The following is a 13,859-nucleotide window of genomic DNA, read 5'->3' as shown; positions in this document are numbered from 1 at the left end:
TCCCACCCTATCTAGAATTCACCTATTCCTCCCATGCTCCCGCTTCCTACCCCACTATGAATCAGCCTCCTTATATCAAAGAAAACATTTGGCTTTTGGTTTTTTGAGATTGGCTAACTTCACTTAGCATTATCTTCTGCAACTCCATCCATTTGCCTGCAAATGCCATGATTTCATTCTCTTTTATTGCTGAGTAATATTCCATTGTATATAAATGCCACATTTTTTTTTATACATTCATCTACTGAAGGGCATCCAGGTTGGTCCCACAGTTTAACTATTGTGAATTGTGCTGCTATAAACATTGATATAGCTGTGTCCCTATAGTATGCTGTTTTTAAGTCCTTTGGGTATAGTCCAAGGAGAGGGATAGCTGGGTCAAAAGGTGGCTCCATTCCCAATTTTCCAAGGAATCTCCATACTGCTTTCTATATTGACTTCACTAATTTGAGTCCCACCAGCAATGTATGAGTGTGCCTTTTCCCCCACATCCTCGCCAACACTTGTTGTTGTTTGTCTTCATAATAGCTGCCATTCTGACTGGAGTGAAATGAAATCTTAGAGTGGTTTTATTTGCTTTTCTCTAATTGCTAGTGATGATAAACATTTTTTCATGCCACAACCAAGAAAAGCCCATTATAAACTTTTTAAAACACCAAATGTTGAATCTTAAAATATGAAGGGAAAGTGATGGACTTGCTGGGCCCTACAAGGGGGAGGGCTCAATTCTCCAAATATGGGCTTCAGAAATGGGAGGTTCCAGGATGGTGCCTGGGGATGCTCATGCCACAATTTGGTCAACTGGGGTATAACTGAATCAGATGGGTTCAATTTCTTCTGCCTTTCTTTTTCTCTATTCCTCTTTAATTTGACCTTCTAAAGAGAGACGATAGGGTTGGCAGGGCCCTGGGATCTGCGCATTGGCAGCACCCACTGGCCAGCAAGGTGAGAACCAGCCACCTGGTGCTGTCAGGCCCCTCCCATGCTTGGCTGGGTGGGTGTGGAGCCTCCCTCCTTTCTGCAAGGCTGGCTGTGTCACCACACGCCTGACTCATGTGGTAACAGGAGAGGCCAGCAGTGGGCACCGACCTTCAGCAGTTCACACCTCACAGGTGGGAGCACCGCAGGTGGGGGCCAGAGGGGCAGCCCTCCTTGCAGGTTCCCCAGAGCCCCAGGTGCACGTCCTTGAGTACAGAGCACGCACACTCACAGGGCCGACCTCTCCTCTGTGCTCACTGCATGTTGGCCTCCGACAAGGTCCAGATGTTGAGCTGCCCTGGGCTCACAGTGGGTGCTGGGTCCAAATCTCTCCCCGAGTCCCCCACCCATTCCTCACTTGCTCCACCCCCTGGAGGCCCAAGGATGCCCGACTCCAGGGCTGCCTCCTGCACAAGGAATCATCAGAGGAAAGCAAAACTCAGGGAGGAAGGGAAGGAGAAGCCAAGAGAAGGGGAGAGGTGCGTGTCCCCCTTGCTCTTCCCTGCAGGGCAAGTGGGATGCTCCTTCTCCATGGGTCTCCCTGGTTCTGGGCACCCTCCCCCCACCCCACCTTCTGCCCCGGAGCGGGTGTTGGCTCAGCTGTGGCCAGCCTCAGGGGATGCTAATGGCCAGCTGGAGCCCTTACCCTGCCTCACCCCGCTCAATAGCCCCTTTTCAATCATCTGCTTTCTGCCCAGCTCTGGCTGACACGCACTGGGGTGCCTGGGACTGCCGCACAGCCCAGGATACCCAGCAGAATGAGGAGTGCGATGAGCAAGGTGGCAAAGTCCTACCCGAGGTCCAGGCTTCCCAGGCAGGCCGCCTTCCCCTCTCTCTCCAGGGTCTCCCTGTAAGGAATAAAAGCAAGTCAGCCGAGGGCCCTGCTTGCAGGAATCCCTGCATCTTTGCAGACAGGCAAGGAAGAGGACCATTGTCCTCAAGTGGACTTGAACCCTCTGGTCCCCAGAGGCTGCCTAACTCTGGTGATCCAACACAACAGCACATGCCACCTCCTGCCATTCAAATCCCACAGCTCTCATTTTAATTTTATAATTATGATTGACCAGAAATGACACTTTTCTGAGAGATTTTGAGTAAAAGCACTGTGAGAATAAATACTTTTGAGAATGCAAAGTACTTAGTTAGCCATTGTCTCCTTAATGATGAGGGAGAAAAATGGAAAATATTTCCATAAAGTGTTCATACAAAGAAGTTAAATTCATACTTACTCTGTATTTTGTCATGAAAAACATTGAAATTTCCAATAAATTTGTTTATTGGAATGAAGTGTCCCCTCATATTCAAATATTGCCATTAACAGTTGCCTTACAAGGACTATTGACATGAATACCTGAGCCTTTGCTGTTGGCTATGAAAAAAGAAAGTTTATATCTTAAAAAAAAACTTGTTGCATCATAAATATTTTCTTGAAGTATTTAAGCTATGACTTTGCTTCTCTACTTTCTCATATTTAACTTGGACTTTTATCTTAATAATCCTGCTATAATGGGCCCAATTGGAATATTTTTTAGATTGAAATCTCTTACATTAATAAGGGCATTTGAGAGAATTCCCTCAAATAAAATAAATACTTGTTTGTAACAGACTGATTTCAATGCCCAAGGCTTCCACGTCCTTCTCCAGTTATCTAAGTAGAAATAAAGAGCTCTCCCCACCCGACCTGGTAAATCCAAACATTTCAACCTGGTCCTGATCGAGGCCATTTTAGAATGCACCCACAACCAAGGAGCTCTTTTGCTCCTGGGTTTGTTTTCCAAACTCATGCCAACCTGGGAGTACCGACCTTGGATCCCGGCAGACCTGGTGGTCCATTCGGCCCATCCCTTCCAGGTGGCCCCTGGGTCAAGGTAGGAAAAAAATAAAATTAGAATAAAAGTCCTATTTAGGAAACACTGCACTAAGTCGTTTGGGCCCAGGAGCTGACTCTGAGACTGGAGGGACAGGCCTTCCTCCTTCACCAGCTGCGTCAGTGCCCCAGGTCCAGTTCCCCAGATGTGCAGGTGGGCAAGGAGGGACAGGACCTCTGTGCTTCATTCCTTCTCCCAGCTTCCAAGAGCACCAGGGGAGACACTGTCCCCCGACTACTGCCCTGCTCTCCACAGTCTCTCTGCCACGCGATTCTCCTTCCCACTCCGATCCTTCCTTCGCCTCGTCCTTCAGAAGAGCAAATCTGGCCAGGTTTGGCACTACTGTCTTTTTTTTTTTTTTTCCTGGTGGGAATGAACACCAAGGGCCTCCGCGTTGGCTTTTCCAATGTAAACTTCTTCCTTACAATGCCGCAGGACAGCTGTTACTACAGCTGCTGCAGATGAGGGGACAAGAGCTCCAGGGTTGGGTGACCCCCTCAAGGTCACACAGCTAGTAACGGGGACCCACAAGGGTCTCTGGCTCCACTCCTGGGTTCCTTCCACTACACCGGGGACACTCCATCTTCTCCTTATCCCCTGGGCTTTGGTGATCGGGACACACGTGTTCTTCAGTGATGGATATAAGGTACGTGATTTCTCTTGGTGACAGATCTCATGAGCCATTGTTTCATTTGTTGGTAAATGGATGGAGTTGGAGAATATCATGCTAAGCAAAATAGCCAATCGAAAAGACCAAAGGCCAAATGTTCTCTCTAATATGCAGATGCTGATTTACAATAGGGGGGTGCACTAGGGAAGAATAGAGTTACCTTAGATTAGGTTGAGGGGATTGAACGGAGGGGCGGGATATGGGGACAGGAAGGAGAGTAGAATGAAACAGACATTATTACTTTATGCATATAGAATCACATGGCCAATGTGATTCTACATGTATAATTAGAAAAATGAGAAATTATATACCCCATTTATGCATGATATATCAAAGTGCATAAACACATTCTACTATCATGTATAACTAATTAAAACAAATAAAAAAATTTTAAAAAATTTAAAGTTAATGCTTGTCAGACATAGTGGCACATGCCTATAACCCTAGCTACTTGGGAGGCTGAGGATCACAAGTTTGAGGCCTGTCTGGGCAACTTAGTGAGACCCTGTGTCAAAATCAAATTAAAAAGTGGAATTGGGGGTTGGGGATATAGCTCAGTGGCAAAGCACTTGCCTAATACACATGAAGTACTAGGTTCAATCCTCAATGCTTCAATAAAAGTAAAAGGAATTTTCTTTTATAATCCTGGTGTCTCTTCTGCCCCAGACTTGCTATCACCCTATTTAAGATGCCCTGAGTCTCCAGCCTGGGATGTTGGTTATTGAAAAGACAAGGACAGGGACATATCCAAACAGCAGTGTCATGGGAATCACTGGACAGACCTGCAGGAGGTTCGTTCAAGGCCACCTGGAGCACCCAAGAATAACCTTGAACAAGAGCAGTCTCAAAAGCCAGAAGCCACACTTCACACCTGAAGTGACCATGGCCTCAGAAAACCGTAAAAGACTTAAAATATGTTTTTGTTTGCATAACACACTCCCTCTTCTGAATTTTCACACTGATACACATTTTGATGAATCCACTGAGTCACAAAAACTCATGTGTTTGAGCTGCCGGAAGACACCCATTTCACCATGTTTCTTGGTGACACTGCAGTTGACTGTGTGTCCAAGGAAGGCACTTCACCAGGGGTTCCTTCCAGGTCTGTGTCAGTTCACCCAAGTGCACACCACAACACTGCGTCTGTGTCTGATGCGGTCTGGCAGGATGCGCTGGGGCTCAACCGAGCTCAGAACGCGGGTGCTGCAGAGACCTCTGGGGCTGTCTCCTGGGAGCTCCATCTACAGGCACCAGCGGATTGTGGCCCATGGAGAAGGGGAGAGCTGCCATACACTGCAGAGCCTGCTTCGCCTCCTCCTCGTCCTTCTGCAGTGTCTGAGCCTCCATCAGTGCCATGGCCCTCCCCTCTCAGCAGCTCCACGAGGACACCATGTCACAAAGAAATCAATACCTTAGAGCGGAGCAGAGGCTGCCCAGGGCAGATCATCAGGCGTGTCCAGCTCTCTGTCACATGGTGCCAGAGTCTTGCCAGCCTCTGCATCACTGCCCTGAAGAGGACACGCCAGCACGCAAGAAGACACCCTGCCTTTACCCCCCAGCTCCTATGTGATGGTTGAGCTGCTGAGCTCCACCTGCAGGACCTGAAAGCAACCAGCGGTACCCTGAGACCTCCAGGGTCTTCTCAGCTCACAGGTGGGAAAACCTCATCAGGACAACAGCTGCTACTGATGGGACAGTAGCGGGAAGAGGGCCCCACCTGCGTCCCTTCTCTCGTCTGGGGCTTTGCTTCTGCTACCCTCTGGGCGTCCCTGTGGACATGTCGTCCCACCTTGCAAAGCGAGGGTCACACTTTACAAAGTGAGGGACTTTCAAATGTGTCTTTGGGTAACCACAGCAAGGGTGGTGGCCTAGGAAGAGTGGCCCCAATCCACACCCTGGCCAGGACACGTGGAGCAGTCCCAGGAGACAGACAGGAGGACGCTGCAGAAGGGGAAAGGGAGCTGCGGGCTGGGCCTGGAACCAGCTTCAAGGAGCCAAGGGTGTGGGGAGGCATCAGTTCTCGGGGCTCCCAGGGCCAGCAGCAATGGCCTGACCCCGAGCCATGGAGGAGGGGGAAGGTAGGAGGGAGACGCCGCAGGCCACTCACCGCATGGCCAGGAGGCCCAGGTTTGCCCGGGAAGCCAGTCTCTCCAGGCAGACCCTGGAAGGGAGCACAGGGAGGCTGTTAGACGATTTGGAGTATGATCCTTGTCTCGACTCCATTCCTGGCCCAGGTCCTGGCCTCTGAGGGCTCTGAGGAGGGCACCTCTTGGGCATCCACCACCCTCCAGACCGGCACAGTAAGATGCAGAATTGACACATCTCCAAAGCTGGGCAGCCCACAGCTTATCTGGTCCACAGCTGGGGTGCCTGCCATGTTCACCTCCACCTGGGGCAGGAAGGAATGGCACCCTCTGCCCATTGCTGGGTCTGCCCCACCCAGGGCCTACCAGGGGGAGTTTCCAGTTGTCCCCCAAAACATGGGAGGGGAAATGTGACAAACCCTTGCCCTGGTCCTGAAAGTCAAGCCACGAATGTCTGCAGACACCTGAATGGGCCCAGGAGCCCAACGTGCCACCTGCACCCCGTGTCTCCAGCAGCCACCAGCCTCAGTGCTGGGTTGGCTCCCTTGCTAGTTATGCTCAAAGGGGCCCTAAGGCCTGCAAGTCCAGAGACGTGGGGTGTCTGTGAGAGGAGGTCCTCCTGTTGGCAACTGTCCCCTGGACTTGGGCAGAGCAAAGGCAAGTGTCCATGCAGGCAATGCCCTGACCCCACAGGCATGGAAGCACCATGAGTGACCTTACCGGGGGGCCTCCTGGTCCAGGAGGTCCTGGGACACCAGGTGGTCCAGGGGGACCCTGTAAGGAGAGAGCAAAGTGGTTACAAAAGAGCACAGAGCAGCCTCCTGGTGACGGTGGCACTTGACAGAGAAAGAGGGCAGTGGGCACAATGACGAGGAGGGGCTTGGCTTTATCTGAGATGTCTTATTTCAACACAAAGGAACAAAAGCAAAAAGGAAAGATCTGGAGCACAGTGTGCAAAACACTAACAAGTGTCGCTCTCTGGTGACGAGAACTTAGCATCTTTGTATTGTTACCTCGCCAGACCAGGAACCTGCCTGGATCCTGGCTGGCCAGATTCAGATACCCACCTACTTATTAAGAAATAAGCAAACAGTGTAAAAAGTCAAAATGAATTTTTGAGAAAACGGGGGAGAAGCAGCTAGGTTGCTTCTCTGTGGGCTCTGCAGAAGCAGTTACAATCGATAGAGCCTGTGACACACACATGCAGATGAACCAGGCTGTGCTGAACCCGAGAACAAGTCAGCCTTCAGCTTCCTCGGGACCCATATGGCCCAGGAGCTGTTAATCCTGGCTTGAGGAAGACTGGAGTTCTCTGTTTCAACTTTATCTATTAAACTCAGATTTAAAATATTTGAACATTTAAAGTGAACACATACATATATGCATGCCCACACACATGCACACAGTGGGATAACCCACTCACAAAGACTTTCCAGAACATTCCCAATCACTAGTCAGGGACCAGAGCTGGGTGAACAGCAGGGGTCTTGAGGGCCTGGCCCTGCAGCTTCTGCAGGCCTGGGGAGAGCCACGTGTCTGTACTTAAACGCTCTCGCTGAGACTGATGGAGGCCACACTTGGCGGTCCTTCTCCAGGCCTGCACCCCAGGCCTGTAACTGCCATCGTCCACTCCCTGCACCTGTGCCCTGGACACCTTCAGTGGCTGCGAATGGCAGCAGGTACCACTAGTGAACAAACACCAGGACAGCTCCTGTCTGCACGGCCGGGGACTGCGGGGAGGGAAGAAAGGGGTAAACAGACGACTGTGTTAGAAAAGATCAGTGCCCCCATTAGGCCTCGAGCACAGAGCAGGAGCAACCCTGAGCACTTGGGGGAGGAAGGAGGGTGGTCATAGGGGACTCCTAGGTCCTGGAGACAGAAGAAACTGCCCACAGGCCAGGTTGACCATGGCAGGTGGAGCTAGGCACCTAAAGGCCTTTGGAGTTAAAGGGGCAGCGTGTTTGAGCAAGGGCCCATGGCTCCACATGGGAACAAGACGTAGTCAGGGCCAGGACCCCAGAGGACTGGGAGCCAAGGCCAAGCGACAACTTTGCCCAGAAGTCTTCGGTCACTAAGAGAGTCTAAGAAGACTCCTTTTGATCACATGTGTGTTTGGAAAGGCAGCTTGCTATCTGGAGGACACTGAGGGAGACGGTGGGCAGTGGGTCACATAGGGGCCAGCTGCAGCTGTGCAACAGTGGGGCCCTCAGAGAGAGGGGGGGTTAGAGCCCTGAGTGTGGACAGGCTCTGACAGCACCCAGTGACGTCGCAGCTGAGAGCTCCCTCGGTAGCTCTGGGTCCCTGCTGGTTAGGTCCTGGGTTTTCCACCTTGCATTCAGAATTCTTCCACGTCTGTTCACAACCTCCCTGTCCCCTCACCTCCCTGACTGCCAATCACTGCCCACTCAACCTCAAGGACTTGCAGAGGACTCTCTGGACGTGTCCTCCACTGGCACCTGCCTTCCTAATGGCCTTCCATTCCCAGGTGGAATTAATCTCTCCCTGCTCCATGCTCAGGATCAGCACAACTGCTCCTCTGTCCCAGAGACTATCAAGGGCCAGCCCTTCTTGTTCTGTCTGCATCTCCCTCATCAACCAGCATGGTAGAGAGCTGAGAAAATTCTAGAAGTCCTATGAACAGGAAGCAATTTGTGTTCAGAGATTTGACCACCAGAGGGCGATACACACTAAAAAATGGCAGAGGTTGCTGCATCCATGAACTGTTCCCTTCTTTGCCTTGGAGGGGCACATGTGAGTCACAAATAGGCATCAAAAAGCAAAAAGGATGTCACCAGATTTAGATTTCTCTGTAGGTCAGTTAGACCTGGTGTGTCTTTGGGGTGGGGATAGCATCTGTTCCCACTGGGGACATCTGCTCTGAGAAGGAGCAGCTGGGGCCCAGACGATCCGGGCAGTGCCCTGGGCAGGGACTGGACTCCTTAGGGCATGAGCTGGGAATAAGCCCCCACTCTCAGCTCACCCTTCCCAGAACGCAAGGACACCACGAGCAGCAGCCCAGGCACCTGCAGCTTCCAGGAAACATGGTGCTTCAGCAGGATCCCCAGGGCCTGTGGGCCCTGGCCTGCGGAGCCAATCGGAGGCCCTTCCCACTCTCTTTTTCAGCAGCCTGGGCCTGTCTTTACTGGAGAGGGAGAGCTCAGAGAAGACTGGACAGGACCGGGGCAGCAGAGGACCTGGGTGGTCAGACACGAGATGGCCACTCATTCTCAGCCCGCAGCTCCAATGTCCTGCTGGGTAGCCCAGCTTTGCTGTGTCCAGGCCACATGCAGCTTTCAGATCTGTGATGTTCACTGTGGACACAACCAAGGACCCTCAAATCCAGGTGCTGTTCTCTGCCTGGCAGAGAGACTCCAGGTGAGGTGTTTGCATTTTCTAGATGAGAAGACATAACAGAGGCCAGACCCAATCTCGTCCTTCTTGGATGGGCATCTCCCATGCCCTGGGCGTCACACTCCTTCTTCTAACCCTCACATCGACCTAGCAGAGTCTGCCTGACAGGGCTGGGTACTATCTTCTTGCTTTGAGGTAAAAGAACAGCAGAGAGACACCCTGTGACATGGATTAAGGGGACCTTTGGGACCCCATCAACCCAGGCTGCATGGCAGCTCTGTCCTCTAACAACCTGCATGGGATATTGCTCCTGTCCCCACAGAGGCTTTGGGGGATGAAAGGAAAGGCAAACACCTCACCCATCACTGCTGGCAGAGCACAGCGTGCCCCTGATGAGGAGCCATGTCAGCCCTGAAGGACAGGAGCCCAGAATGGAAGAAGGGGCCAGTCCAGCCAGGATGCGGCCAGCACGCACTGTGTCCCCGAGGAGGCCCTTCCTTTTCACCAGAAAACCACAGTCTGGTAGGACAAAGGAACCGTGCCTGTGACCCCCTGGAAAGCCACCCTGGGGTCAGGCACCCCAGGCAGCTCAGGGCCCCAGCAGCTGTGTGACTGGGGAGGCCCCGCTCCTGCCAGTGGAGAGCAGGTGCAGCACTTTCTCTGCAGAGCTGAGTCACAGGAATCATGACATGTGGAAGAGCCCCAGGGACACTCCCTGGGTAGAGTTCGAGAATGACAAGAGAGATGCTGCCAAGTCGCAGGAAGCAGGTGAGCACAGGGGTAGGTCGGGCAGCACCCGAGGGAAGCTGAGCTCTTGAGGGACCAAGGGGAGCCTGAGAACAGGCGGGTGGGAGAGGAGACAGGCACCACAAGCAGATGCAACAGTGGAGCCCCAGCTGGTGGTGCAAGGACAGGGCTCAGGGTGTGGGGACATGGAACAAGGGATGGGCAGCGTGCTGGGGTAAGTAAGAAACACTGGGATTCGTCTTTGAGGGAGCACAAATATTATAGAGGTCCCCTGAGAGAGCGACACAACAGAACTGAGCTAAGAAGGCACATTTCCGCCATCTTTAGACCCCACTGGGAGAGGGGACCAGGAGGCAGACAACCAGGCCCACAGGGAGGAAGCCTGAGCCGGCTCCAGAGGGCAGGGACACCAGGAAGGGGTGCAGACCAGGGGCTGGCCTGGAAGAGTGAGGGCACCATTCGGTGGCCAACTGGACTGGGACATGGATGTGGCCTGAGATACTGGGAGGGGGGTGGGCCATCATGGGAATATTCTGCAGGGGAAGGGACAGTGGGTTTGGCAGAGTGAGTGTCGGGCTCAGCTTTGATGCATTGAGATAAAGAAAGAGCCTTAGGAACCGGAGCCAGAGAGGCCACTGGGGGTGAGTAGAGAGGGCACAGGGTGCTGGTGGGCCCAGTGCTGCGAGCTGAGTGTTCCAGGGGAGGCTTTTGGATATTCTATAAAAGATAACAGGCCACACCTCGACTTTCTTGGATGAGGGTCGTGGATCTTGAGCATCTTCCAGCCTTGGGGAACCTTATGGTGGAGCTCCATAACTGCAGCTGAGACTGAATCAACTCCGGCGCCTTCTGATTGGCTTTCATGGGCACTTTCACCCCACACCCCTTTTCTCCTGAAAATCAAGTTGCGCAACCCCAACAGACCAGCTATTTGAGTCACCCCACTGGTAAGTTTCTAAATAAAATAGAAGACTGAAAGATTGTCGGAAAGCAACCTTGGACTTGCTTTCTATTTTGCTGCAGGCTGCACGGCATTTGGGTGTTCTAGAGACAAGGGACTCCCTCCTCCTCCAGCTGCCGCAGCTGAGCCAGAGCAGCGGCGGCCGAAAAGCCAAGGACCCCTCACCTTATTTCCCTCCTTTATAGATGAGAAGATCAAGGCTCAAGAACAAATGGGGGACAATGAGGGGAAAAACTGAATTGCAAGAGCCACCAAGGTCAGGAAGTCCCGGGTGCAGCGGGCAGGTCGCTCTTCTCTTGGCAGAGAGATGGAGAGCTGGGAGCTCAGGTGACAAACAGGGCTTCGGTTCTGGGTGTCTAGGGTCAAATGCAAGGTGGCCTCATGTCACCTCATAGCCTTAAGTAATCGAGACTCAGAGCGGCAGGAAGACTGCTGGTCACTGAGAGCGGAAGGAAAAAGGTAAGTACACCAGCCGTCCTGGGAGGACATCGCCATTGACACTTCTTGTCTCCTAATCATTAATAAAGATATCTAAATAACCAGTTAGTCCAGTTGTTAATGAGAGTGACACATGAGCCAGTAGATCTAAATGAATACAACAAAACACGACTGTTTTCATTATTATTAACAACTAAGTAATGACTCCACATATTAATTAGCCAATCAGCCCAATTATTATTAATGAAACAACATTTGATCCTCTAACACGGAGTAAACAGCTATCTAATGCAATTAGCGGTTACAATGATGATGCATAAATAACCAATTAGCCTAATTATCATTAATAAAGAAATAGCAAATAAGTACCCTGATCACACCTAGCTGCCATTGAAGTACATGTACGAGTGTGTGGGGGGGGGGCATTTGCCTGAGAAGTGCTTGCATAAATCCACACAGCCACCACGCTACCTGCGCAACCTGGAGGCACGGGCGTTATGGGAAGGTGTTCACAATCTGTCTTCCCCTCAGATGCGGATCCCTGAGGCCCCACTGTGGTCCTGCCTGGCTCAGGGGGTCCTGCACTGCGGCTCACAGGCACATCACCACAGAGCTCTAAGGCCAGCCTCCGCCCCTGGCTGCTTCCCGCTGAAGGGACTCCACACTTCCACACTCCCCACAGCACCAACCGGCACTGCCCTCGTGATGCACCCTTCAGAGAAGAGAATCCTCATAAAGGACAGCGCAGATGTGCGTATTTATTCTACCGAGTTTCAGCAGAGGAAGTTTTTCATCTTGAAAAGGAGGCACAGGAAGCCTCTTATGGCCTGTCCACTTCCCTGGGGCTGCGTCCGCACAGGAACTAGGAGGCACCTCTCCCCCCACAGGCCAAACTAACTCACCACTCTGAGCCCGAGTTTCCTGAGACCCTAAGTGGAGACGAGCACCCTTCGCCCACAGGAAGTCATAAAGAATTGACAGAACCGAGTATGAAGGCTAAAGGCACAGCCTGGTGACGGCAGAAGCTACACACACAGCTCGCCCTCCCCCTCTGCAACGGGCCTGCTATGGCGGCATGGAGAATGTCCCACCAAGGACCCCAAGCGAAAGGCTTTGTCCCAGGATGAGTGTTGGGGATGCTGTGGACCTCCGAGAGGTGGAGCCCAGTGAGAGGGCCTCAGGCCATTGGGTGTGCCTGCCAAAGGGACCAAAGTCCCCTGGTTTCTTCTATCCCCTGTTCCTGGCTGGAGACTGAGCATCCACTCTGACACACACACCCACCTTCGCAAAGGCCCACGTCAATGGGCCACCCAGTCTTGGACTTGAACCTCCAGGACTGGGAGCCTCATTCCTCCCATAAGCCGCCTGTGTCAAAAACGACTAACACATGACCTTTCAGGAATGTGCCCCTCTGGAATCGCCACCACTTTCCAGGTCAGTGCAGGGACTCTGGATGGCCTCCACAGAGCCCTGCCACTCTCCAAACCCAGCTCAGTACAGGGGATTGTCCTTTAGTATGAATCAATCAGTCCCACGCCCTGCTTTAGGATGCGTTGGCATCTTGAGATCTTGCTGATCCCTGGAGCTAGCTTCTAGAGCTATAAACAACTTACCTGCAAGTAAGACTTGAATATGCAAATTGACAAACCCTAGTCCCTACCTCCACCTACAGCCTTCCACCAGGTTCCTGTAGACTGGAATAGGACACTATCCTGCCAAAAATCACTCAGGACCAGATGCCAGGCAAACCAGAGACCAGCCTTAGGGCCTAGAGCCTGAGCCCTGGTCTAATGGCCTCGGATCCCCTGGCCTCACCCTACCTGAATACAAACAAAATCCAGGCACACACTAGTGACACCGTCTCTGTTGGCACGTCTTTCTGCACCCCGGGCACGTGGCTCCTCAGGTGACAGATCGTGGCTACTGAGGTTTCACAGCTGCAGAGTGAGCTTGGCTTAGGGAATGACTCAAGGAACAAATGAACAAACACACAGGTGATAAGCAGAAGAAAATGGTAACCGGCCCATGGATATACTAGGAAGAGTGTCACAGAGGGGTGGCAAACACCCACAGAAACTCTTTCTTCTTGGCTCAGGCATGGCTGGCTGGAAGGCAGCCCCATGTCCCTCAGCAGTGGCCCAGTCGCGGGCACCAGGCTGAGCATACTCTCTGCCGCCTGGTTCTGCGTTCCCTGAGTAAGGCCGCATGCACTCTGCCAGGCAAATTTCTGCTGTGGGAAGCCTGGTCATGTTTACGTCTTCAGCACCCAGTCCTGTGCCTGGCGTGCAGGGAAGATCTGCCAAATGAAAAAGGCTTCAAAGCTCAAATTGAAAAGAACCACGTTTCCCAGGACAGCAGAATTGTAAGGAGAAAAAGGAAATCAAGATAATCTGGTAGAGCTGCATTGATGGTGAATTTTACATTGTTTTATTTATTGATTGATTTTGAGATAGGGTTTCACTATGTGGCCCAGGCTGGCCTCAAACTCCAGGGCTCCAGTGATGCTCCTGCCTCAGCCTTCCAAGCAGCTAGGACTATAGGTGTGACTCGGGACCTGGCTGCTGGTACATTTTAAAACAGAGCCAAGCTCTGCTCGTCAAAAAGCAAGGACAGACAGCAAATGCCAAACCCACTCTCGTTTTACTTATTAACAACAAAATACCAAAATGGGTACGGAATCTTTAGGACACGGTGAATCATGGTGAATGATACATTCCTCACTCCACGGTCTTTCCCAGCCCAACTGAGAGGGGCTTGAGGTG

General features: G+C 52.1%; 1 protein-coding gene across 4 annotated transcripts in view; it reads right to left on the bottom strand.

The window, feature by feature from the left end:
• The window catches only part of Col22a1 (collagen type XXII alpha 1 chain), a 231,258-nt gene that overhangs the window by 99,295 nt on the left and 118,104 nt on the right, over positions 1–13,859 (bottom strand). For all 4 annotated transcript variants that reach the window (XM_078016656.1, XM_078016657.1, XM_078016658.1 and 1 more), the window contains 4 exons: positions 6,321–6,374; positions 5,624–5,677; positions 2,783–2,836; positions 1,773–1,826 (listed from right to left, as the gene is read on the bottom strand). In XM_078016656.1, coding sequence (XP_077872782.1) covers positions 1,773–1,826; positions 2,783–2,836; positions 5,624–5,677; positions 6,321–6,374 — 216 coding nt within the window. The remainder of the gene's footprint in view (positions 1–1,772; positions 1,827–2,782; positions 2,837–5,623; positions 5,678–6,320; positions 6,375–13,859) is intronic.

This window comes from Ictidomys tridecemlineatus, chromosome 7 (assembly GCF_052094955.1).
Source record: "Ictidomys tridecemlineatus isolate mIctTri1 chromosome 7, mIctTri1.hap1, whole genome shotgun sequence".
Taxonomy (NCBI): domain Eukaryota; kingdom Metazoa; phylum Chordata; class Mammalia; order Rodentia; family Sciuridae; genus Ictidomys; species Ictidomys tridecemlineatus.
The sequence above is the reverse complement of the archived record's forward strand: the minus strand, read 5'-3'. Positions and strand labels throughout refer to the sequence as shown.